At 43.4% G+C, this 26,855-nt stretch overlaps 1 protein-coding gene across 7 annotated transcripts in view; it reads left to right on the forward strand.

Annotated features, from left to right (window-relative positions):
- PDE7B (phosphodiesterase 7B) overlaps nucleotides 1-26,855 on the forward strand; it is a 278,426-nt gene that overhangs the window by 149,957 nt on the left and 101,614 nt on the right. The window contains exon 1 of one of the 7 annotated variants that reach the window (XM_073337389.2): nucleotides 7,663-8,143. The exons of the other annotated variants lie outside the window; for them this stretch is intronic. Within the exon in view, the coding sequence (XP_073193490.1) occupies nucleotides 7,906-8,143 (238 nt within the window). The 5' untranslated portion in view covers nucleotides 7,663-7,905. Of the gene's footprint in view, nucleotides 1-7,662; nucleotides 8,144-26,855 lie in introns of those variants that run through there. 7 annotated transcript variants of the gene reach the window in all.

Consider the following 26,855-nt stretch of genomic DNA (forward strand, 5'->3'; position numbering starts at 1 on the left):
AGGTGTGATTTGGCCTTCCTGATTTCACTCCTGCATCCCCGAGCAATATTTCTATACTCTTCCCTGGTCATTTGTCCAGTCTTCCACTTCTTGTAAGCTTCTTTTTTGTGTTCAAGATCAGCAAGGATTTCACTGTTAAGCCAAGCTGGTCGCCTGCCATATTTACTATTCTTTCTACATATGCTCAGGGTTTAGCTGATCGCCATATTTGGGGTCGGGAAGGAATTTTCCTCCAGAGCAGATTGGAAGAGGCCCTGGCAATTTTTCACCTTCCTCTGTAGCATGGGGCAAGGGTCACTTGCTGGAGGATTCTCTGCTCCTTGAAGTCTTTAAACCACGATTTGAGGACTTCAATAGCCCACACATAAGTGAGAGGTTTTTCGCAGGAGTGGGTGGGTGAGATCCTGTGGCCTCTGTTGTGCAGGAGGTCAGACTAGATGACCATAATTGTACCTTCTGTCCTTAGTGTCTATGAATCTATGAGTTATTAACTTGTATCCATAGGGGTTTGTGAGATTTGAAGGACTGTTCACCTGCCAGAGCTCTTGTTGAAGTTGGGCTGATCTCTGGTAAGCTTACTAGTATGTGTGTAAGGTTTTTTTAATATGTTTTCTCTGTAATGGTTTTACCTTAAGAATACCTGTGCTTGCATAGGAAGAACTATGTGATAACTTAACCATGAAAATTTCACTATTTAGAGCCTCTGAGGAAGAAAAGCACAGTATGCCTGTTGAGGCAGTCTTCATTGCTGGGGAATTCACAGTGTAGATAGGGAATTGTGCAGCCTGAAAATACCCCAGGTCAGGAGGGAAAGATGTGGGTCTCTGCCCAAGAGAGGTGATGGCTGAGGAACCAGGAGCCTAGAGTGAGTGCCCATGCTGGACCATGAGGGGGAAATAAAAGTGCAATTGCCACAAATGGTGACATCCCATATTTGGGGAAAAAACTGGACATACACATTGGATGGGGAAAGCAATAAAAACAACTGGAGCACTGGAAAAAATGGGATGCCCTAAGGTAAAGGTAACAGAGATGGGCATGTTCAGTCTAGAACAGGCACATAATAGCTGTCCACAAATAAGTGGCACCTCGGTCTCTCCTGTTCCCTGCCTGTGGCACACAATAGCTTAGTCTCCTGAGGACTGAACAGCTTTAGTCTAACTCAAGTTACTGGGCTTAATATGGATATCTGGATGAAATGTAATGGCCTGTGAAATACAGATCAGACTAGATGATCCAATGGTCCCTTCTGGCTTTAAATTCTGTGAACCTATAAGTAAAGAGGTGTTCATAAATAATCAAGAAATAACAGTAGAGAGGACTAGGAGCAGTTATTCTTATTAGTCGGTAAGGCTAGATAAGAAGTAATGTGCTTAAACTGTAGCAGGAAAATTGTAAGTTAAATACTAGGAAAAGCAACATAAGTTGTTAAGTCAATGGAACAAACTGTCAAAGGTGATTGTGGAACCGCACCTTCAAGGCTGTGCACAAGTCTGCCTGCCTACATTTCTTCTTTGATCTTCCACACATCATCTATATGTCACTCTTCTCTCCTATGTGCATACTTTACCCGCTCCCATTTTTGGTTTCTTCTCTTTCTTTTCAAGCCACAGCACACACTCGGAACTTTCTCTCATCACATATGCCAAGTGCTTTCCTCCACCTGCAGATCCCTCTTCTTCCCTTAAGACCCAGTTCCATGTAGCTTTCTACAGTCAGTGCCACACACACATGCTGTCTCCACTCATTCTTGACGTTGGATGATTATTGGTTAGTCTCTAAGGTGCCACAAGTACTCCTTTTCTTTTTGCGAATACAGACTAACACGGCTGTTCCTCTGAAACCTATCCCATTTATTGCATCTTCATGAATTAGGGATCCTCAAGGCAGGGACAAGGGCAATATTTTTAAAAGTGACTAGTGATTTGGGGTGACTCCATTTTGGGGGCCCAACGTGAGATACTTTAAAGGGGCCTGATTTTCAGAGGATGGGCACTAAGTACTTTCTGAAAATCAGGCTCCTTTTAAGGTGTCTCAAGTTGGACCTCCAAAAATTTGGGCACCTGAAATCACAAGTCACTTTTGAAAACCTTGGCTGTCTGGGTTTTTTTACATGTTTAAAATATCATTTACTGTGTAAACAGATAATAAAAATTATTAGCTGTGTCAAGACATCTGTTTGGGAACGTTTAAGAATAACTAAATCTGCCAAAGTGTAGTGAGGTGGCTCTCAACCTTTCCAGACGACTATACCCTTTTCAGGAGTCTGATTTCTCTTCTGTAACCCCATGTTTCACCTCAATTAAAAACTACTTGCTTAAAAAATCGGACATAAAAATACAAAAGTGTCACAACACACTCTTACTGAAATATTGCTTACATTCTCATTTGTACCATATACTTATAAAATAAATAAATTGCAATATAAATATTGTACTTACATTTCAGTGTATAGCATATTGAGCCGTATAAACGAGTCGTTGTCTATATGGCATTTTAATTTGTACTGACTTCACTTGTGCTTTTTATGTAGCCTGTAATAAAACTAGGCAGATATCTAGATGAGTTGAAGTACCCCCAGAAGACTGCTGTATACCCCCAGGAGTACACATACCCCTGCTTGAGAACCACTGGATTAGATGACCAACTGGAGGTCACTTCCAATCCTAATCAATCTGGATTTTGTTTTTTTTACATGTATACACCAAGGAAGGAGTTCCCCTTTCCAAGCAGCAGCTGCTGGAAAGAAAGAACAGGAGTAAGGCTATTGGACTTCTCCTTTTGCTCTATTGACACAAATGGCCAAAGATAGCTGAATGCTAAGGAAGCCTTCAGCAAAGCTGCAGATTGGAGGTTCCACTATCACTTACGGTACTGGAGAGCAGGAGGAGGTCATCTCTGGGGAACGAGGCTGGGGTGGAGGGGGGAGGGGGGAATCAAGGATCTTTATTCAACATTATTTTACAGCTTTTGTGCGCCTGGACTGATTTGTTGTGGGAGAGCTGCTGGAGACAGTAGATTTGGCACTGGCCATGACAGCTGAGAGCCAAGAGAGAAATTCTATGCCAGTTCAAACCCTGGCTTCATTCTTTCCTTTGCCCCCCCCCCCCCCTTTGAAGGACAGAAGAGAAAAAAGGGGAGAGAGAAACTTGCAATGAAAACCAGAGCACTGGGTTAATGAAGCCCATGCAGGCTGCAATAGACTGGAAAGATACACACGAGGCACTTCCTGTACCATCTGGCGTGCAGTTCTGCTGCTGCCCTTACTTCATAGCTTAAAAGGAATAAGCAAACAAGTAAAACTTTTTAAGAGATTCCAATTGCGAAACACAAGCTATGAATCTGTCCACTTATTCCCTTCCCTGTTTCCCCACCTCCCTCTTCTTTTCCTCAAGCCTTTTTCAATTCTCATGCCTATCTGTGAAAATGTACACTGCCTTGTCAGGTTTTCAGAACTGACTCATTTCACCTGGTTGCTGCTTAAGAGGAGTTGGGGCCAAAGTTATTACATTTATATTGTAATTGCTTAACCTTCCTTTACTCAGAGCCATAAAGTAGTACATTTAGTAGCAACAGCAAATGACCCATCTTTATTCCATGGTTTGTTTAAAATCTGGCCTGTACTGATATGGAAGCAGGGAAGTTTTAGGTGAGCTGAGCTTGTTCAGTGATTTTTTTAAAAGTTCAGTAACAAAGGGTTGGGCATGTTTCTCTGTGTTTTGCATTCATTGTGCATTTGTGATGCTCATTTTTCCTGAGTGGGGTGAAAAACGCTGTCTTGGGGTCAGCCCCCCCAACTTGTGAAAATCATCATATCTCAATTGAAATCAATGGACCTATGACAATTGACACCAGTTGAGGACGTGATCCCCTGGCATAAAACCTCGCAAGCTAGTGCTGAAGGAGATTTTTTGATGGTTCATGGGTTTGGAAGAACATTATCTCATTATAAACATTCCTCTTCAGCCGCTCTGATCAAGCAATCCCCTTTCTTAGGATGAAGAAGCCAAAAGAAATGTCAGCCAGCCACAACCAAAATCTTTTGTCAAGTAGGATGAATAAACTCTGGATTCTAGTTAATTTTGAGGCACCTGTCCAATGAAAACCTACACCTATCATTCTGTAAAATGTATGTTCTCAAGGTGAAGTTCGCAAACAGGATACAAGAAGTTTTCCATCAAACACACTTGTGTTCCAAGACTGTTTCAGTCTTTTATGTTAATATTCATTTGTGGTACTGGCAGGACTAAAGCTGAGTATTTTTTGGTTCACTGGCGGTTCTGAAATAAAAACTTTCAGGTTAAACAAAACATTTTGTTTCAATTTTGGGCATTTGTTAACATTTTTAAATAACATTAAAGGAAATTTTGAAATGAAAAGTCAGTTCAAACAGAAACATTTCCTTTCATAACTAACAAAATGAAACATTTCAATTTTTTTTACAATTTGTTTAGGGTTTTTTGACCAAAACAAATCAGTAAAATTGACACAAATTCGCAAAGTGTTTCAGTGTCACCAAATCTGTATTTTTGTCAAAAAGAGTCTTGGTCAAAGGTTTTTGCCAGTTCTAATCAGAACAACCAGGAAGATGCAGCTTGTCCAGTAGCTTTGTCAGTGTTAGCTGTTGAACTACTGATTTTGGCCTGACTTGCCAGTATTAATTCCCAGCTATCTTAATTCAGGCAAAGCAAAGACCTTCAAAAAGTGCATTATTTTTATGAATCTAAATGGTGACCCTCAAACTGATCAGAAAGAACTACATTCTGTGAAGATCAGCAGGTTTTACGTGCCTTCGTTTCCCTAGGAAAGGTATGTCTTGTGAGTGTTAGAGCTATTATATATACTTTTAAAATAAAGTAGTTGGCATGACAACAGGTCAGATTTTCAGCCTGGTTTTCACTAGGCCTCCTCTTCCCATCTGAAAAATTTCAGGTGCAAATAACTACAAAAACAGTGAAGATCATTTGAATTCTATCTACTTGATTCCATTCACAAATTAGGTACACAGCTGCCCAAATAACCCTACCTGCAGTGCAGACACAAATTTGTAAGCCCCAATTTTGAGGATGCAAAAAGCAAGACCAGCTTTTGAAAAACTAGAAGACTAACAAAGAGCTGAAAGAAAGCAGTGATAGGCAGACCACAGAAAGTTTGGTGGCTCAGTTTGGATGTGTGGTTTGTTTAAGCACCTAAATGTTCATGCTTATCTAAAGCTATCCAGACTTTTTTGGTCCACAAATATTGGGCTGGACATCTGAGAACCAGCTTTCTTGATTTCTGGTACTTTCTGTTTCCCACCAAGCTGGAAATACCACAAGGACAGTCTTTCTTTCACAGTATTTTGGCACTTCTGCTTCTTGTTCCAGCTGGGACCAGGAAGTGCAGAGGTGAACAAAAAAGAAAAATAAATAATTGGGAAAAAAGTTAACTGAATATTTTTTTTATCTTACAATTTTTTTAAAAAAAATCAGCCTGGGTTTAATTTGCACATTGGGCAAAGGTCTGGGTCATTTCTTACTTTAGTTAAGCCAGTTCACTCCTCCTTAACAGAAACATTGTTCCTTTAAGAAGCTTCAGTGACTTGCTCCAATAATAGAAAAACAACATGAAACAATCAAAATAAAGCTATTGAAATTATATCAAGTTGGGATAAAACAATAACACTCGTCCTTGTCATGGAAGTGCAGCCCTGTGTTCTATGAATGTGTCAGGGCTTGTGGTGTATTACATCTATTTGTTTTCTTTGTTCTTAACCCCTTTGTTCCAAGGGTCAGGATATCCTGATGCTAAGTGCTCCTGCAAAATAACATTACAACAACAATGGTATAACACTTAGGGAGCACTTCACTTTTTTCAAACCAGGGTCACCTGAAAGCACTAACTAGTTAGATCATATTCAACAAATATGCTAATAATACAGCACCACGACCCACATTAAAAATAACCATATTTTTGAAGAACCTTGCTGTCCCTAGTCTGAAGTGGGAACAGTAAGGTAAACATGGCAAAGGATGCTAGAACAGTGGAAATATCATGCTGCTCCTGCTGATGTTGGCATAACAAGGAAAAACTTGTGCATTCTGTTTTTTATACTTAAGGATGTTAACTTTCAATCCATTCACTTGGATCTTCTTCCCCCTCCTTCCTGATGAAGGAAGATCCTGTTTGTTTGCCAGTTTATTTTCCCATCTGTAAAAGAAACGGGACACTGAATTTAACCAGGAAAAAGTAAGTCTATTATCTATGAATATGAGGAAAAATTAAAATGCATATTAAAATTCCCATTAAGTGAACTTTCTGTGGTTTTATCCAAAACAAAAAAGTAGATGGTATTGTAAGGTGCCCCCACTACATCAGTTCCTTCCTGCACCCCTAAACAAGCGTCAAGGCTGAATGATAACCCAGCACTAAAAGGAATATAGATTAAGAGTGCAGACTGTATCAGAACAATGAAAATGCCAGACAAAATAAAGGGTCCTGCTACATGGGGATGTGAAACAAAAGGGAGAAAAAGAGATTGTTCTAACATCTGTCTAACAAACAATGCTCAGACATGTTTAAAAACGTCCCAGTAACCCCATTTGCTGGTGAAAGTGCTACGGCTACAATACCCCACCACATTTCTGTGTGTGACGGAACTGTTCAGAGCAGACACCAGGCATCTTTTGTCTTGTCTTTAAAGGTTGGTGATAATAATTGTCTTCTGTGTACAATCAGTGATAGCCACCAGTTAGTGTCCTTGCATGAACTTATCTTTCAGTCAGGTGGAGCTTTGCACCTAGCAGCCAAAATAATAAGTCCACAGTGGGACCGCCCATGGAAAAGTGGAATTTCAACAACTTAATTTCCCTTGCCAGTCAAGCCCTGGGATTTCTTTCTTTTGTTTTTATGATTATTTTTCTTCAGAAATGGAATTTAAAACTAGAGCAGTTTGTTAAGATTACACAACAGCACCAGACTTGTGAATGCAGATCTTACTGCTTTCCTGATTCATTTCTTTCACAGTTAGCTTTGGAATGTGAATCAATGTTATTTCCCTTGCAGCTGAAGGGCAGCTAAGGTTACAAAGGGATTTGACTAATAGGCCAAAACTCCCTTTGGGTTTGCTGAGAACCAAATGACAGAGAGGAGGAAGAAGACGGAGGTGGGTGGGCAGGAAGCCTGTTTAATTGCATTACTGTGTAGATAAATTCAAACAGCCTTCTTAATATCTTCATCATAATGCGGTCATTAGTGGAAGGGAGGGATGGACTTCTGCCAGTCTAGCCAGCGAGAGGCAGCTGTGAACTGGTTCTGCTGGGCTACTCAAGCTTCTCTCTGTTTACTGAGGGCTGCCTTAGGCTGCAGGGCATGATTTGGTGAAGCTCTTCTCTTTAATAAATCAGCACCTGTTTACCTGATAGCTCCTGATAACAAACCCATAGATGAAAGTGTTTCTTCACTGCAAATTCCAACATCTTGCAGTAGGGTGACAATTCCTGAAAACAAACAAACAAGCAAGCAAACAAAAGAATAAGAGAAAGAGGGAGGAAAAGAAAATACCTCACTGGCTTCTCTCCCACACACACTTTTTTTTTTTTTTTTTTGGCTGATGTTCCAGCTGTAGCCTGGGATTAATTAAGTGTTGTAACTTGGAGCCTGAGACAGAGGGAGAGTGAAAAAAAAAAAGCATCTATTTCTTAATCTCTGAGGAGGAAGAAGTACAGTAACTGCTTCAGCTCACTCACCAGTGGGAACCCTTGGAAAGCACGTCTCTCCACCGTGTTTGTCAAGAGGCAGTGAGGCTGCAGAAGCCTTTCCCTTAGTTGTGGGGGCCCATTTTGATTGTTTTCATTTGTGTCTGGCTGTGAAGTATGTCCCTAGTCCAATAGCAGGAGCAGCCCTTTCTGGAGAGCAAAGGACAGGATGCCTGTACTAGACAGGTTTTTTAATTCAACAGAGCTGGGCAGGCGGTGGAGGACAGGGGAAGAGCCGATGCCCTTTCCCATGGGCAGCCTGCCCAGCTACCAGCCGGGGATCCTAGCCTGTGAGTTGCCTGAGATGATCAGGATGGTAAAGCTCATTTGGAAATCCAAAAGTGAACTGCGAGGGACCAAGCAAAGAGGGATTTTGGAAAATGAAGATGCTCTGGGCAGTTTATCAGGTACATTTAATATGTTCTGTAAAAGGTGTAATCTCATCTAATCATGCAAGCTGCTGGTTTCATAAAGTGGGACTCAAGCACCTAAACTGTGTGTGTGCATGTGTACAGGGAAAGGCAGTGGCTGAGAGGAGAAGTGTGGAGCTCTGGAACTTAAGGGTTGTGACTGACATACTAATGTATTGAAATCCTGTACAGCAGTCTGCACCCACTCGCTCGGGGGAGTACCTGTTTCATGACAGGCAAGTGAAATAACAGGGTTATTTTCACCGTCCACCCTGATGGTAAACAGCAGGCGAGTAGGATTTGTGCCTGGCTGATCAATTTGTATGACAGCTTTGCAAAGCTGCCCTAAAAATATATATGTATTTAACATAGGTTTTGAGCACAGCCACCTTATTGAAAAATGTAATAGTGCCATCAGGAATTCTAAAGTCCCAGTTTGATTGTGTTTGTAGAGGGTCTAGGAGCCAGGTCCACTTTTTGAGAATACCACAGTATTTCTTCTGTGTGGTCACAAAAATTAAAATCCAGAAAGGAAGGCTATGGTGAAGGCTTTGATCTGTGCCTCAGGAGAGCTGGGTCCCATGGCCAGCTCTGCCACAGACTGCCTGGATGATCTTGGACATGTCAGTTGGGGCCGGATTTTTAAAGGTATTTAGGCACCTCTAGATTCAGGTAGGCACCTAATAGAATTTTCAAAAGTACCTAGGTGCCCAACCCTCATTGAAATCAGTTCAGTAAGGTTTGTAAGTAGGTGCACAACGTTAACCACATGAATAACCTCAGTTACTTCAAAGTCAAGGGGAAGACTCGCATTGGCTTCAGTAGACTTCAGATGAGGCCCTCTGTGCCTTGGTTTCTCATCTGCAAAATGGGATTAATAACACTTCCTTTCTCCGTTCTTGTGTTACAATCTATTTAAATTATGAACTCTTCGGGGCAGGGACATGTAAATACAGTGCCTAGCACAATAATGGCACCCCCGTTGCAATCAGAAGCCTTAGGTGCTACCATAATGTAAACAATAAGCATAAATATTAGCACTTCATGAGAAACCATCCTGTATGTGGAGTAAGTATGCTGTGAATATTCCAGAATCCATTATAAAGAGTTTATCACACAATATGGATTACTTGAGTAGTACAGGGCAGGGTATGTGACATGCTAATGAGCTGGGGAATGACTGGGCAAGGCAGATGTAGCCAATCGTCTGTGTCTCATCCTTAAATATTCCTGTTAAAAAACTATATAATACAAAAAGTGCTTAGCTCATTTTCATTCTGGAAGTGGTGAGGGAGAGAAAAGTCTGTCAACTCCAGAGAAAATATAAAACCTTCCTTCTTCCCTGAGTGGGAACCACCTGTGACTGGTAAATTAGAAGAAGTCTTTCTACAAAGGTTGAGCTGGGTAAAGGAAGAGTCTTGATGCTGCATTAAGTGTGTAAAAATGAGATGGGAAGGCAATGGAGCAAACTGATGGGATTGTGATGTTTGCGTGGAAACTGGGAACTGAATGCTCAGAAGAATGGATTTTGGTCAAAGAGAAATGAACTGATGATTCATCCACATTTTTCATGCGAGTAGTGCTGGAAATATTCAAAAAAGCCACCTAGGGAGAAAATATAATCACATCACGTTCAGTGCAACTGTCATTTATTTAATGAGCAAGGTTCACCCTCAGACTTCTGGAGGCATCTCTGGGTGTACGTTTAAGAGCAGGTGGAGAATAGTGGGTTGTGGGAGGACAGTAAGAGAAATGTAACAAAATTTTAAAAATATAAAGAAAGATTATAATATTCATGGACCCTGATGCTTCTACCAGCAGGATGTGAGTAATTCCCATTGACTCAAATAGATATTACTAATATCCTGTGAAATCTGGCCTTATGGTGCCAATTCTACTGTGTTACCCCAGTGTAAATCCAGACTAACTCCTGAACTCAGTTGATTTACATCACTGAGAGAACAATATGACTCCATAACTTGAAACAGTTTACAAATCAATCCCCCACGTGATGAAGTTGACTTGGGAGGTTGGTTCTTTTTTTTTCCCCCTCCCCACAGCAATTGTCATGGTGGTTTCCCATTTTGTTCAACAGTGGATTCCTCCATTCGGGACTGTATGTGGGGAAGCCAGGAAAAGTCTGTCCAGTTAGAGGGGATCTAAACACTAACTCAAAAAGCATCTGCCTCCCTTACCTTCTCTGCCTCCCCATCCTTCCCCACAGTCATTTGGAATCATCAGTGGCGTGAAGCACTAGCGCAACTTATTCTTGAAAAAGCAACTAGTGCCAGAATGGATGGTGAGGCACCATGGTACACGCCTGGCTTGCTTTTTGCCTCACATAGAGAACCATTATTTCTGGCAGGGGGGGTGGGGGGAGTCATCTGATAGCTCGACAGACGCGGCAAAAACGTGTCAGCTGTTGGATACTCCGCTTCATAGCACTTGCCAAATTAAGGGTGTTCTCATTTAAATTCTGACCTGTCCTCATGGTTACTCATCCTACATCACGTTATCTGAGGTTGTATTTTCTTATCATAGCTTATGAGGTGAACTAAGAGAAACTTGAACAAAAATAAGATAAAACGTTGGGACATTTTGGAGGGAACAGGAAGTTGTCAGGATTTCTGCTGTATTTTAAAGATTGTATTGTGGCGGTTCCTCACTTAACGTGGGCTGAACACAACCTCCCGCAACTAAGCCTGAGTGATCAGACTAGACTCCTAGACCTTAAATCCTGGGCCCCCTAACAAGAGACACTCCTCTGAGTCCTACAGCTCTTAGGGCCCTCCATAGCAATCAAGGAATATGCAGGATCTGGATCCTCTTCTCCCCTGCCCCCCCATTACAGTGTTTGCTACACATTACATAATTGTATCGAGAAGATTAATCGGCAAAATCTCTGGTGAGATTTTCCTTCGCGAATTTTGAAAATCAGATCATTAGCATGCTCTTGCCAGCTTTAAGAGGCACTGCAATGATATCTGCTATGTCTGCAGACCTTGCTTTCCCTCCCTGCCCCTTGCCAGTTGTTGCTTAGTAATTTTTTCATCCAAATCCCTGTCCCCACTAGCACAGACCTAAACCCCATATGATTTTTGGAGATGAGTGTCTCACTAACTGTGGTAAAAGCAGGTTAGCACATCTACATTATCTCTCTACCAATATGCTAAACAAAATTAAGAACTAGAGATGGTGGAATAATGAAATGCAATTAATTTGAGGATGGGGAGGAGGGAAAATGGTAGAATTAATCGTTATTCACAGTGTTTGCAGTGGATCAAATAATAAGAACATATATTTGCAAATAATTTTTGGAAGAAAAATGCCAGAATGTGATCAGTTCATTATTTGGACTGAATAACTCAATTAGCTCTATCTGGCACCATGATTGAGACAGACCCTTCCCTACCCAGCACAGTTTGAACACAGTTTAAGTTTTTTAGTCTATAGAAGAAGGCTGCATTACCCAGTTTTGAACTGTTCTCATTTTCTCCCACCCTCGCTTTAATGTTCTGCGTAACTATCCTTTCTTCTCTGGGGTCGCTCTCTCTCTGGGCTTGTTTATATGGTTGAGTAATGAGCACTTTGGGGGTATGGTTTCTAAAGTACACTAATGGGTTGCACATTAATTGGTCTGTGGAGATCCAGTTTGTGTGCACTAAATGTTCCCTAGTGCGTTTTAACATAGTTTCAAACAACATTATGTTAAAGCATATTAGGAAGTATTCAGTGCTCACCAGCCTGGTCTACACAGACCTCATTTACATGCTGCACTTTAATTGATTTATAAATCACACCCCTGTACAGCACATTACCCCACTCTGTAGACAAGCCCTATCACTCACACGGACACACGCGCACACACATGACATCTCCTGAGGGGAGACTGCTACAATACTTAAATTCTTCAGGGCCCTCCAGACACCAGTGTTCATGCGATTCTGAAATGATTTTTGAAAGCTTTCTCACCTCCCTTCCTATTTCTCCTTCTCACGGCAACTGTCCTCTCAGAAATGTAGGCCCTGAGTCACACATGCATAATGTTCATCATTATCTGCCTCATGAGTCTGCCTCATTTAAAGAGGGAGAACAGTAATTAGAGACACCCACAACGTCTGCTTCTGGTCCATGCCAAATCCTGCAACTAAGATAATTTCTGCTTCTCATTGGTTTGCCCATGGCCTCCCTCTTTGAATCCACTGTCTCCTCCTTCTTCACTGAATCACTTTCATATTTAATGTCATTGCCCTTCGGGCCCTAAATAACTCTTCCCCTGCTTTTCTCTTATCACATTCCCCCCACCCTCAACTGTCTCTGCTCTGCCAGTGATGCCAGCCTCAGCAAACCACTTGTCCACTTTTCCCACAGATGTGTCAGCTTTTCCTTCTATGCTGACTTCTCTGCATGGAAGGTCCTTCCTGAGCTAGTCCACAAAGCCACTAGCCCCTCCTCTTTTAAATCCCGCTTGATGACCAACTTCTTCTTTGAAGCGAAAGAAACATGTTAACTAGCATTCTGCTTATTGCTTTTGTCCATTTATTTCATCAGAACCAAACATTTTTGCCCCACCGTGCTGTGCAATATTGTCCTGTCCATCCTTCCAACCTCACCATGTTGTTACTTTCTTGTTCAATCATGTCCAAAATCTGTTTGTAATCTTACCAGGTCAGGGATCTTGATATACCTTTTGAGTGCCATTACAATCATTAGTCATTGAGAGGAGACCCTCCCTACACTTTGGGGGCACGGCTATGCTAATTTTGCAGTTTGAACCAGTCAGATGCTGAGCACCCCCATTGAAGTCAACAGGAATTGAGTGTGCTCAGCACCTTACTAGATCAGACCCTTTAATTCCCCCTTACATGTACCTACAACATAGTAGATAGTTCCAATGTTTTGTCTCAGCATTTGTTGAGTTCCTTACACTTTTCCTTGGACTGAAAACAGCTTCAGTTGTGCAACACTGAGCTATGCACCGCAGGCAGGAAGGCTGCTTACTACATTTATTTCTGAACAAATCAGGGAACATTGAAACTTGCCAAATGTGTTACATTTACTGGGGACAAAGAAAATTAGTTTGCTTGAATCAAGGCTAGCTAAGGGCATTTAACTTGAGTTCTGGCCATGAAACTACATTCAGTTAATATGATCATTTACTGTGGTGGAATTACCAACACTTTGGAGGCATGGAATATTTCTTTCTACATACTAGTAAAGTTACCGCACTGTATAAAAGTTTATTAAAAACAATGAGGAAGATTCACATGCAATGTGCATTTTTACAGTATATAGGTGATTTAAATGATTTAAAGATACAGGCCAAATCCAAAAGCCTCTATTCACTTTTTACTCAGTCCTCAGATTCAGTCCTTACTCAGGCAAAACTTCTATTGATTTAAAAGGGAGATTAGGAAAGTAAGAACTAGAACTGAGCAAATAGTGGAGGGAAATTATATGCAAATATTTTCACAAATTCTGAATGGCTTTTCAGTTTAGTCATGCTGGCATCCAATTTTTGTTTGCATTCCCATGAACATTTGTGCAAACTGAATTTTGTTTGCAGGAGTGTTTGGAAAAGCTCTTTGGGCAGCTGTTTAACAGTGCACACACACAATAGAGGAAAGGAAGAGAAGATGAATATAGTATACAGTTGAAACTCCAGGATGTATTTAGGTAGACAGAATGTAATTATCCAAGCTGGATTTTGGCCAAGGCCTGGGAGTTAATGCCTCAGTGTACTAAAAGAAAACCCCAAAAAACAAAGAAGTGACAGCGAATTTAATATGTCAACTCAGAGCACCTGTTTAAAGAATAATCTAAATATTAATAGGCCAGATCCTTGTATCGTTTAACTTTGTGGAGCTCCATTGTCTGCCTATGCTGGAAGAAACACAGGAGACACTGGATGTGGTTTAATTAGACCACAACTTTATTCTTAAATGTCTGGGAGTACCTGGCAGATAAAATTACGTAGGCCAGGTAATTCCATAATCCATTCAATATATACCTGGGTCCGACAGCACTCTCTCTTACCCACCCTGGTTCCCAGCCAACCCACTGCTGGGACCTCACCCCTTGAATGAGGGTTAAGGGGGGCTGTAAAGGGGGCTCGTGTTGGCTCCCTGCCGTACCAGTTGTAGGAGCCCTGAGTCCCCTTTTGTTTTTGCTCCTTTAGAGAATACCTCCTTGAAACTTTTACCAATCCATTTTATCTGATCACTGTACCCCTTGCCTATGGAGTACCTGCACTGGACATCTGCCCCATGTTTACATAACGAGTTGCGACATCATAGGTAACTCCCAGTTCATGTTCTCACCAGCAAAACCTCCATGAACTGCTGTGGGGAAGCTGGAAAAAAAACCCACTTCACCTTGGCCAATCTGGCAGTGAGGGGAAAATTTCCTTCCCAGCCCCTGAGAAAGAAGCAACTAGTGCAGTGCCAACAGCAGACCCTGACAAAACCCGGTATTTCACCACTTCCATGGATGGTAGGGTGGGTGCTGCTCTGCCTGGTGCAGGTAAAAGAGAGCATTTCTTGCACCAGCATGGACCTATATAGTCCCCCCTCTCTTCGGGTCACCTGGGTGGGTATGCCACTGACCACAGCTGCAACAGAAAGTCACTCTCTGACTCTCTAGCTCTTAAAGGGGCAGATGCCTTTTCCAACAAGCCGGACAATGGTCCCCACTGCTTAATGTGTGGTGAGGTCATTACCCGTAATGTAGCTATGCTGATCTGACCCATTGTTTCTTATTCTTTTTCAAAAGGAAAAGCTACTTCATTTCATTATAAGCCAGCTGTTCTTCCTAGTTTTGTTTCCAAGCTGCTGACAAAGTTGGATTGTTTATACCCATAATTTACCCCTTTTCCTTCACCTTTCCTTAAAATTTTAATTTATTTACCAATATGAATTGTGTGAAAATTTAGGTTACCAGCAGGATGAGTGATTGCTGAGTTATAGGTGTGCCCAGCTATAGATGTCTCCATTCTCTCTGAGCCATCATTTATTTGGTGGGAGAGCTACAAAAGCAAAGCATATTGCTTGGGATGGACTTGCTGATGTGCCATTTCACTTCTTGATTTTTTTATTTGTAAATGCTGAATAAAGAGTGCATTACAACATGTGCTTAAAAAGGTATGAGGCAAAATTGACGAACTGGTTTAAGAGCCGGCAAAAATATGCTTTTGAAGCTTCTTGCACGAGGGGCTATAAGCTACAGAATCTTCTCTTGCTGACATTTTGGAAAGTGTGTACTTTACTTTCAAGATGCCACAAGAAAATTATATCCCTGAATATTAACTTTTCCCTTTTATTGTAGTCCATTCCTCTCACTCTTTCAATCTCCTGAAGTCTTTCAAACTAGGTCATCCATGAGTACCACATCAGCACACCCAAACTATTGACTTTGTACAAGATGATCAAGTTTAAGGAGGAATTTTTATGTATGGGTGAACAGGCTCAAATAAGAATGTCTCATGCTTTCATCTCTAATTCAAATCTCTTTGGGATTTTTGAAAAATTTCAGTTGACTTCAAGTTCATTTTCTTTCATTATTTACCATATTCATGCACCTAGACACTCATCATAATATGGGAACAACTTTGTTCCTGCAATCTGGCCAGGACAAATCTCTAAAACCCAACAAGAAAGTCTCTTGTGAGCTTTCCAGCCTAAGGCTCCAATTCAGCAAAGCGTTTATGCATGTGTTTAACTTTAAACACGTGAGTGATCCCATCCCCTTTCAGCAAAGAAGTCATGCCTGCCTCAGTTAAATTAAGGCTAAGCACATGTTTAAATACTTTGCTGAATCCAGGCCTCAGTTTTCAGACACAATCTGTTTGGATAACGCATCTCAACTTTTAAGATATCCCTAAGATTACTGTATTTGAAAGTGAACCGAGGAGGGAAATCTCTCTCTCTGTTAACCTTCTGGTTGTGACAACACCTTGTGTTGAGACACTTCCACTGTTTTGTAGATGGCCAATTACACTTTACAGCATCTTGTGAAAACATGAGACAGAACTCCCCTGGCTCTATCCTGTCCTGGACACAAATGCATACTGTACGAGAGGATGTTTGCCAATAACAGCAGGAACAAGGAGTGTGAACAGAGGGAAAAGGGAGGGAGGACAAGGGTATGTTTAGTGGTGTTGCTGCCAGGCCTGGCCAAAAGATACTTCTAGGCATCGGCAAAGGAGCGGAAGAACCCTTAGCAATTTCTAAAGATTATTTTAGTGTAATTTCAGGACATGCCATTTAAAGAGTGTTCTGTCAGAAAACAGAATTTTTGAAATTAGTTATTAGAAGTTGCCAGGATTCCTTTAAGCTCTGTTGTACAGAAACTATTCACAAACCAAGACATTACAAGCCTGATCCAAATCCCCCTGAAGTCAGTGATAGTCTTACCATTAACTTCAATGGGATTTGGATCAGGCTCAAAGTGCTTATTTGTGCGGTTACCACCCACTCTGCAGCGCTGTGCTGATGAAGCCATTCCTCCTGTCCTGGGGAGCTTCTGAAGAGGCTGGCGTGATTCCTCCCAGAGACCTCAGGCATGCAGAGCTTTGGACCTTTCCTTTAGGAGGGTGCAGAATGTTTCCGTCTCCACTCCTAAGAGTGAGGGAGTGGTGTCTGAACTCTGAAATCTCTGCTCTCCAGCTGTCCCTGGCCCTTGCATGGGGGGCACATGTCATGGGGAGGGAAGACTTGTATCCCCAGCTGCCCTTTGCTCACATCTGTGTGAGAGCTGGACACAAACAGGTACAGTTTACAATAGAGAGATGTGTTCTGGAGAACTCTGCCAGTACCCTGTGAACATGGAATGTATACCTTCATTCTGAGCTGATTAAGTGTTCTTTAGAGTCTCTGGATGCCTTTGGGAGTCTGGCTAGCTCAGAGAGCCGAGAAACAAAATATTCCAAATAACTCAGATTGAGAAGATACTTCACAGTGTTATTTGACCCTTACTCTTGTGTGAACCTGTGATACATCATCACTTTCTAGTCTGCAGGAACTTATTGTATATGACTCAAAATGCTCAAAAGTTTTTTTCACTCAAAAAGGTATATGTTACAGAGACATTCCAAATAAGAAGTGTTCTGTAGTAGCTAGGATAAATACCTGAAAACCTCAGGTATTTAGTAGAGTAGAGTGCATTATTTCGAGCCCTCTGAATTTTTGACAGGAAAAAAAAGGCCTGAAGTGTCAAATCATTTAGTCCATCTGGAATATATATGGACCAAATTCTGCAATCCTTAATCAATAAAAACTCCCATTGACTTCGATGGTGGGTTTGTTCAATTAACAACTGCAGAATTTGGCCCTTTGGGGGTTGTTTGGACCTTCATGTTTTGGAGATTCAGTGCAGAGAAGCCCCGAGGTGCTTATCCAAACAGCTTGTGAGTTCACAACTTTGCTTATCCAAATCTTTCCCAAATAGCCTGTGTGTTCAAAACTTAAGCTGGAAATCTTATAATTATAGGTTTTCGTGCAAGATTTTTTGTATTTCCTGCTTCCAGTCAGGCTAGAAATACTGCAGGAACAGCCGCTTTCACAATATTTTAGTAATTCCATTTCTGGTCCCAAATGGGACTGAGACATGCAAAGGGGATGAGAGAGTTAAGAGAACATTTACTAACTTCAGAAAAGGCTCAGATCTGATCCATTTTGGAGTCTTGAATGGAGGTTTGGGTCAGAGATTCCCCCCCAAACTGCTTCACTCAGCTTTCCTTACAAAATTGTTCAGGATAAAATCAAAGCTCATTGACAGTGACTCAAGTGTATTGAGCCAGGGAAGGAGAGAATTGCGAGAGAGATTGCTGGGTTTTTTGTACTGTACTGCTTGAATATTTTGCTCCATTCTTTCTCTTCTTTCTACAGGCAGTGGGGAAACGTATGTTACGTACTGTTCTCACTTGGGGACTAATGCTGCCCTTGAATAAAGCAACTAGGATGGTCGGATGCAATAATGTCAGTAGCTAGGGAGCCTTCCAAAAATGCCAGTTCAGTTTCATGTGGGAGAGGCACGCTGCATTTGTAATGAGTATGCTGGTAAACTACGGAAGAAAAGACTGTGGGGAGGGGGAAGAAGTCCGTAAGGTGGGGGGACTATCACGAAGGTAGGTCTCAGGCCCAATATGACTACAGGTCCTGGTTAGACCGTGTCAGGCTCTAGCTCCGGCTTTAGGGGCACCCCAAAGAAGGTGTAGCGCAGAAACCCATGCTCTGTGAGAGTGCAGGCCAGTGGCCGGAGAGGGTTAAATTAGACACTGGAGCACAGGGCAGCACCGGAGGCAACTGTGTCTGGTCTAAAAGAAACCCAACTTCTCTGAGAAATGGCCAGCCAGCTCCAAACAGGACCCCCACGTCCCCTGAGGGCGGGACAATGAGATGATAAGGGGATCCTGGGAAGTAGAGAAGAAGGAAAGGGAGACCTTGGGATGGAAAATAGGTGAAAAATCCGTAACGCGCTATGACATATTGCTGTTGACAAGCTAGCACGCTGTAGATTCACACCCTGGCTTACCACACACAAACTTGCTATGTAGACAAGCCATCAGGGAAAAGAGCAAAGGGGATTCAGAAGGGGGAAAAATAAGAAATAGAAAGGGTCAGCAGTGGAGGGAAGAGAGAGAGTGACTTAAGAGCAGGAAAGAGAAATATGGGACTAGAGAGGTAATATGAGAGCGTAACTCAGGAGGAAAGAGAAGAAAATGAACTTGTGGCAGATCAAAGGAGAGAGAGATGGGGAAGTCTGGGAGAGAAAGGGAAGAAATAGATTGGAGGAATCTGGGATGGAAAGAGTAGGGAACTTAAAAGAATTAGAAGGGAAGAAGAGGTAGGAAAGTATGTGTGGTGTTCCCAGGGAAAGTGATGTGGAAAGAGAGGTGGAGGAGACATTGGGAGAGGGGAGAGAGAACCACAGACAGAATGAAGGGGGCAGTAGAAGAATGCTGGTGCTTTGGGGAGGGAGCCCAATGACCTGAAAAGCTTGGGGAACTGGTTTTAAGTTGGGTGAGAATCAGGAGCAGTCAGGGCCCTTAACTGTGTTTCAGGCAGGGGATGCTTGGAATAAAATGTGAGTGTGTTCAGCCTTCGGTGGGTTTCTTTTTTGTCATGTTAATACATTGTTTTAAATGGAACATTTTGAAAAAAATGAAGGTGAGATGGTCTCTTATCCACCCTACCTTGGGTTTGTGAGGAGAAAAAAGGTTTGTTCTAGTCTCTGGTGGCAAGCCCTCACTGGTCTGCCTTTAATCCTATCAGCATGGAGAGTGGGGAAATTTTGCTTGTGTGTTGTCATCCCAGGACCTGTAAATCAAGGCTAGAGCACTGAAGAGGAGGTGAGAGAAGGGAAAGAAGCAGAAAGCAGAGCAGCAAAGAAGAGAGAGGAGTGGTAAGGAGACAAGAAAAGACAACGACGTGCCACATCGTTCAGTTTTTTTATATTGCTCTCATTCCCCCTTTCTTGCCAACGTCAGAATGAGGCAGCAGTAACTGTGCTTGTACGTTTATATTGTTGTGCCCTATCCCACTCCACTCATGTCCAATAACTTTGGCCATTTATTGGGAACTGAAATTACAGCCTTGAATCAAGGGCATGGTGACACAGACAGGCAGAGCACTGTACAATTATGAATTGACTGGCCATCATGCTATAAAACTTTAAAGATTCCCTCCAAAGGGTTTCATTTGATCTCTCTTCTTTCCAGCTTTGTGCCTTACTGCCAAGTCGGGAGGAAAGGGGTCTAGTTAGTTTGGGTGTCTATGGGACTGGAGGAGGGGAATCATAGGGTGGGTGTGCTTTCAATAAGCAATCAAAATAACATGTGGAACATCCGGGTATGGTAATTGTGTGTACTACAGTAGCACCTAAAGGTCTCAGCCAAGATCAGGGCCGCTGTTTTCAAACACAAAACTGGAGAGAGTCTCTGCCTTGAAGCGTTTACTAATTAAAGAAAAGATACAACCAATGAGAGAAAAAATCATGGGGGGCGGGGTGTTGAAAACAGGAGGGGGGAGCAGTAACAGGAGCATGCAGTCACATAGACAAGTGTTTACAATTAGCAGGGTTCAAGTAGAGATTTTTTTAAAAAATAGATAAACAGGAATATCAATGAGACCAGTAATCCCTGTTGGCTGTCAGCCTATCCAAGGTCAGTCAGCAGTTTACTCTAGGTTCATGGTAGATGTGAGTCTTAAGAAGGGATTTGACAGATAGACTTTACGGATTAGTTCCGAGAAGGCATTCCATGAATAAGGGGTGGAACAGAAGAAAGTCTGAAGTTGCTTGTGGAAGGTGTGATCTTTTAGATTATCTAAACCCCACCTTCTGCTAGGGATTTTCGGCATTTAATTTTTCTCCTAATCCTTATTTTTAATAAGGAGGATAGTTCTCTGGTTAAAGCATGAGATTGGGAGATTTGAGATCAAGGTTCTCTACCAAGCTGTGTCATGGAACAGTGCCCTGACCTTGGGCAATTCATTTAGACCCTGTTTTAGCAAGGTCAATAGCAGATGAGTCTCTAAGCCCGGGTCTACACTAGGAGTTGAGGTCGATTTAAGCAGCGTTAAATTGATTTAACCCTGCACCCGTCCACACGACGAAGCCCTTTTTTTCGATTTAAAGGGCTCTTAAAATCGATTTCCTTACTCCACCTCCAACAAGGGGATTAGTGCTGAAATCGGCCTTGTTGGGTCAAATTTGGGGTACTGTGGACATAATTAGACGGTATTGACCTCCGTGAGCTATCCCAGAGTGCTCCATTGTGACCGCTCTGGACAGCACTCTTAACTCAGATGTACTGGCCAGGTAGACAGAAAAAGGCCCGCGAACTTTTGAATTTCAATTTCCTGTTTGGCCACGTGGCTAGCTGCAGGTGACCATGCAGAGCTCATCAGCAGAGGTGACCATGATGGAGTCCCAGAATCACAAAAGAGCTCCAGCATGGACTGAACGGGAGGTACGGGATCTGATCGCTGTGTGGGGAGAGGAATCTGTGCTATCAGAACTACATTTCAGTTTTCGAAATGCCAAAACATTTGTCAAAATCTCCCAGGGCATGAAGGACAGAGGCCGTAACAGGGACCCGAAGCAGTGCTGTGTGAAACTTAAGGAGCTGAGGCAAGCCTACCAGAAAGGCGAACAGCTGCTCCGGGTCAGAGCCCCAAACATGCCGCTTCTATGATGAGCTGCATGCCACTCAGCCACCACTACGCCAGCCGTGTTGTTTGACTCCTTCAATGGAGATGGAGGCAACATGGAAGCAGGTTTTGGGGACGAGGAAGATAGCTCACAGCAAGCAAGTGGAGAAACTGGTTTTCCCGACAGCCAAGAACTGTTTCTCACCCTGGACCTGGAGGCAGTGCCCCCCAAACCCAACCAAGGCTGCCTCCCGGACCTGCCAGGCAGAGAAGGGACCTCTGGTGAGTGTACCTTTTAAAATACTATACATGGTTTAAAAGCAAGCATGTTTAATGATTAATTTGCCCTGGCATTTGCGGCTCTCCTGGATGTACTCCCAAAGCCTTTGCAAAAGGTTTCTGGGAGGGCAGCCTTATTCCATCCACCATGGTAGGACACTTTACCACTCCAGGCCAGGAGCACGTACTCGGGAATCATTGTAGAACAAAGCATTGCAGTGTATGTTTGCTGGCGTTCAAACAACATCCGTTCTTTATCTCTCTGTGTTATCCTCAGGAGAGTGATATAATTCATGGTCACCTGGTTGAAATAGGGTGCTTTTCTTAAAGGGACATTCAGAGGTGCCCGTTCCTGCTGGGCTGTTTGCCTGTGGCTGAACAGAAGAGTTCCCCGCTGTTAGCCACGGGGAAGGGGAAGGGGAGGGGGCTAGCCACGCGCTGGGGGGAGGCAAAATGCGACCTTGGAACAAAAGCACATGTGCTATGTATGTAATGTGAACAGCAAGGTTTACCGTGAAAGAGTGTACCCATTGTTCTATAAAATGTGTCTTTCTAAATACCACTGTCCCTTTTTTTACTCCACCAGCTGCATGTGTTTCAAGGATCACAGGATCTTCTCCTTCCCAGAGGCTAGCGAAGATTAGAAGGCGAAAAAAACCGCACTCGCGATGAAATGTTCTCTGAGCTCATGCTGTCCTCACACACTGACAGAGCACAGACGAATGCGTGGAGGCAGACAATGTCAGAGTGCAGGAAAGCACAAAATGACCAGGAGGAGAGGTGGCGGGCTGAAGAGAGTAAGTGGCAGTCTGAAGAGAGGGCTGAAGCTGAAAGGTGGCGGCAGCGTGATGAGAGGAGGCAGGATTCAATGCTGAGGCTGCTGGAGGATCAAACCAATATGATCCAGTGTATGGTTGAGCTGCAGGAAAGGCAGCAGGAGTACAGACTGCTGCTACAGCCCCTGTGTAACCAACTGCCCTCCTCCCCAAGTTCCATAGCCTCCTCACCCAGACGCCCAAGAACGCGGTGGGGGGGCCTCCAGCCACTCCACCCCAGAGGATTGCCCAAGCAACAGAAGGCTGGCATTCAATAAGTTTTAAAGTTTTAAATTTTTAAAGTGCTGTGCGGCCTTCTCCTTCCCTCCTCCACCACCCCTCCTGGGCTACCTTGCTAGTTATCCCCCTATTTGTGTGATGAATTAATAAAGAATGCATGAATGTGAAGCAACAATGACTTTATTGTCTCTGTAAGTGATGATCGAAGGGAGGAGAGGAGGGTGGTTAGCTTACAGGGAAGTAGAGTGAACCAAGGGGTGGGGGGTTTCATCAAGGAGAAACAAACAGAACTTTCACACCGTAGCCTGTCCGGTCATGAAATTGGTTTTCAAAGTTTCTCTGATGCACACCGTGCCCTCCTGTGCTCTTCTAACCGCCCTGGTGTCTGGCTGTGCGTAACCAGCAGCCAGGCGATTTGTCTCAACCTCTCACCCCGTCATAAACGTCTCCCCCTTACTCTCACAGATATTGTGGAGCGCACAGCAAGCAGTAATAACAGTGGCAATATTGGTTTCGCTGAGGTCTAACTGAGTCAGTAAACTGCACCAGCGCGCTTTTAAATGTCCAAATGCACATTCTACCACCATTCTGCAGTTGCTCAGCCTGTAGTTGAACAGCTCCTGACTACTGTCCAGACTGCCTGTGTACGGCTTCATGAGCCATGGCATTAAGGGGTAGGCTGGGTCCCCAAGGATAACTATAGGCATTTCAACATCCCCAACAGTTATTTTCTTATCTGGGAATAAAGTCCCTTCCTGCAGCTTTTGAAACAGACCAGAGTTCCTGAAGATGCGAGCGTCATGTACCTTTTCTGGCCATCCCACGTTGATGTTAGTGAAATGTCCCTTGTGATCCACCAGTGCTTGCAGCACTATTGAAAAGTACCCCTTGCCGTTTATGTACTCTCCGGCTTGGTGCTCCGGTGCCAAGATAGGGATATGGGTTCCGTCTATGGGCCCACCAGAGTTAGGGAATCCCATTGCAGCAAAGCCATCCACTATGACCTACACATTTCCCAGGGTCACTACCCTTGATATCAGCAGATCTTTGATTGCATTGGCTACTTGCATCACAGAAGCCCCCACAGTAGATTTGCCCACTCCAAATTGATTCCCAACTGACCGGTCACTGTCTGGCGTTGCAAGCTTCCACAGGGTTATTGCCACTCGCTTCTCAACTGTGAGGGCTGCTCACATCTTGGTATTCTTGCGCCTCAAGGCAGGGGAAAGCAAGTCACAAAGTTCCATGAAAGTGCCCTTACGCATGCAAAAGTTTCACAACCACTGGGAATTGTCCCAGACCTGCAACACTATGCGGTCCCACCAGTCTGTGCTTGTTTCCCGAGCCCAGAATCAGCGTTCCACCGCATGAACCTGGCCCATTAGCGCCATGATGCCCACATTGCCAGGGCCCGTGCTTTGAGAGAAGTCTGTGTCCATGTCCTCATCACTCTCGTCACCGCGCTGACGTCGCCTACTCGCCCGGTTTCGCTTTGCCAGGTTCTGGTGCTGCATATACTGCTGGATAATGCGTGTGGTGTTTAATGTGCTCCTAATTACCAAAGTGATCTGAGTGGGCTCCATGCTTGCCGTGGTATGGCGTCTGCACAGAAAAAAGGCGCGGAACGATTGTCTGCCGTTGCCCTGACGGAGGGAGGGGCGACTGATGACATGGCTTACAGGGTTGGCTTACAGGGAATTAAAATCAACAAAGGGGGTGGCTTTGCAAGAAACTGAATGGCCCCCTCAAGGATAGAACTAAAAACTGGGTTTAGCAGGCCGTTGATTTCATGGAGGGAGGGAGGAGAAAATGAATACAAAACAAATCTGGTCTATTTCTTGTTTTGAACCACTTCATCTATCTTTATACATCTTGCTGGCAGCAGACTGTGCAGTACGACCGCTAGCCATCGTCATCTCCTGGGTGCTCGGCAGAAGATGGTGCAGTATGACTGCTGGCCATCATCTTCCACTGGCTGCTGATTAAAAGACTGCTGGTAGGACTCAATCGCCATGAGACAAAACTTAAAAGGGAAATGACCTGGATGAGTCACTCCCATGTTTGCCCAGGTGCCCCTGACCTCATCAAGGTCGGTTAAAAGAGCATCCAGGACTATGTCGACGACGGCTACCAGTCATACTGCACTGTCTGCTGCCAAAAGGCAATAAACTGCTGCTGTGTAGCAATGCAGTACCGCATCTGCCAGCTCCCAGGAGACATACGGTTACGGTTAGCTGAGCGGGCTCCATGCTTGCCATGGTATGGTGTCTGCACAGGTAACTCAAGAAAAAAGGCGCAAAATGATTGTCTGCCCTTGCTTGCACGGAAGGAGGGAGGGAAGGGGGGCCTGATGATATGTACCCAGAACCACCCGCGACAATGTTTTAGCCCCATCAGGCACTGGGATTTCTACCCAGAATTCAAATGGGCTGCGGAGACTGTGGGAACTGTGGTATAGCTACCCACAGTGCAACGCTCCGGAAGTCGATGGTTGCCTCAGTACTGTGGACACACTCTGCCGACTACATGCACTTAGAGCATTTGTGTGGGGACACACACAATCGACTGTATAAAAACACTTTCTACAAAACCGACTTCTATAAATTCAACCTAATTTCGTAGTGTAGACATACCCTAATTGATTTCAGTCTGGCTACTCATGTTCTTAAAGTCAGGCATGTGCTTAAGTACCTTGCTGAATTGGGTGAGTCTTAATCTTTCAGTGTCAGGTTTCTGATCATAAAATGGAAATTAAAATACTTATCCATCCTTGTGAACTGCTTTGAGATCTTCTGATAAAATGTGCATAGTTATGAAGCATGATTTTTTTAAATTATTTGAAATAATCAACTGAGTGGAGAGTAAAGTTATGACTAGTAATTAGAAAGACTTTGTACACTCCCCTAAACGCTCTCTTAGAATAGAAGTTGAATGAGTCACTTGTTGTTTTTTAAGTGCGCTATCATAGGTACATGCCCAATGGCTGGAAAAGCAGCAGGTTAAAAGTTAAATAGGTTTTGCTTATTATGTGCGGCAATTGTGATAACAACAATGAAAAATATTAATTTCCTAATTAAATGTTCATGCCCCTTGACTGAGGCTGTGACACAGACCTCATGAGACAGTTACTAACATTTCTGACGTTCTCTGTAGCTAAAAATGTGCTGATGTCTGGCTTTACCTAGAGCAGAGGGCTGGGAGATCATGTGCTTCATGTTGGGGCTAAATACTGTAACACTGAAAAATAAAATAAAACAAAATAAAGCACACCTTACTTAGTTATCCGGCCATACATACAGAAAATTGTTTGCATATGACCTTATTAACAACATGAGTTAAGGGCAATATCACAAATAGATGAGCTACATCTGAATCCAGATCCAAACTTTCTGAAACTAAAGATTCTGCTGGTCAAATGCCCTATTTTGTCCCTTCTTCTCCTCACAAGTTCCCACATCCTTTGTGACTTCAACTTCTATGCTGATGGTCCATTTGACACCCCCCCAGACCTGTATATTTCCTCACCAACACCTCTTCACTTGATCTGCAGCCCTGGTCCAACTCTCCCATTCACCAAAAGTGCCATACACTTGACTTAGTCTTCACCATGCACGGCTCTCTCTCTCATCCCTGTTGCTGTGTTATCCCTCTCTGACCATCACCTGGTCTCTTTCAGCATCACCCATCAGCCTCCACACTCCTCATGCCCTGTCGCTTAGCCTTTCCGTGACTTCCAGATATCAGCATTGATGACTTCTCGTCTGCTCTTAGCCCACTCCTCCCTGCCCTCTTTTCCCCTTCCTCCATTGATATGGTTGTTGATTCTCTCTATGCTTCACTCTCCTCCACCCTTGACTCTTTTTCCCCTCTCTCCCACAGCAAGGTCTGTCCTGACAACCCGCAGCCCTGACTCACCCACAACATCCACTTCCTCTGTTCCTGCTCTCACACTGTGAAGCATCTCTGGAAATCCCATGACTTTCTCCATTCTGTCCTCTTTCAGTTCTGCCATCTTCTGAGCTAGACAACTGTCATTCTTCAACTTAATCGAATCCCACACCTGCAATCCCAGCTGATTTTTTTGCCACTTTTGATTCACTCCTCAAATCTTCCTCTCCTCCTGCCCCCACTTCTCTCTCTGCACAAGAACTCACCAATTTCTTCCAGGAGAAAACTAATTAAATACAATGTGATCTTCCCTCTTTCCTTGGCTTACCATCCCTTCAC

This window comes from Lepidochelys kempii, chromosome 3 (assembly GCF_965140285.1).
Source record: "Lepidochelys kempii isolate rLepKem1 chromosome 3, rLepKem1.hap1, whole genome shotgun sequence".
Lineage (NCBI taxonomy): Eukaryota > Metazoa > Chordata > Testudines > Cheloniidae > Lepidochelys > Lepidochelys kempii.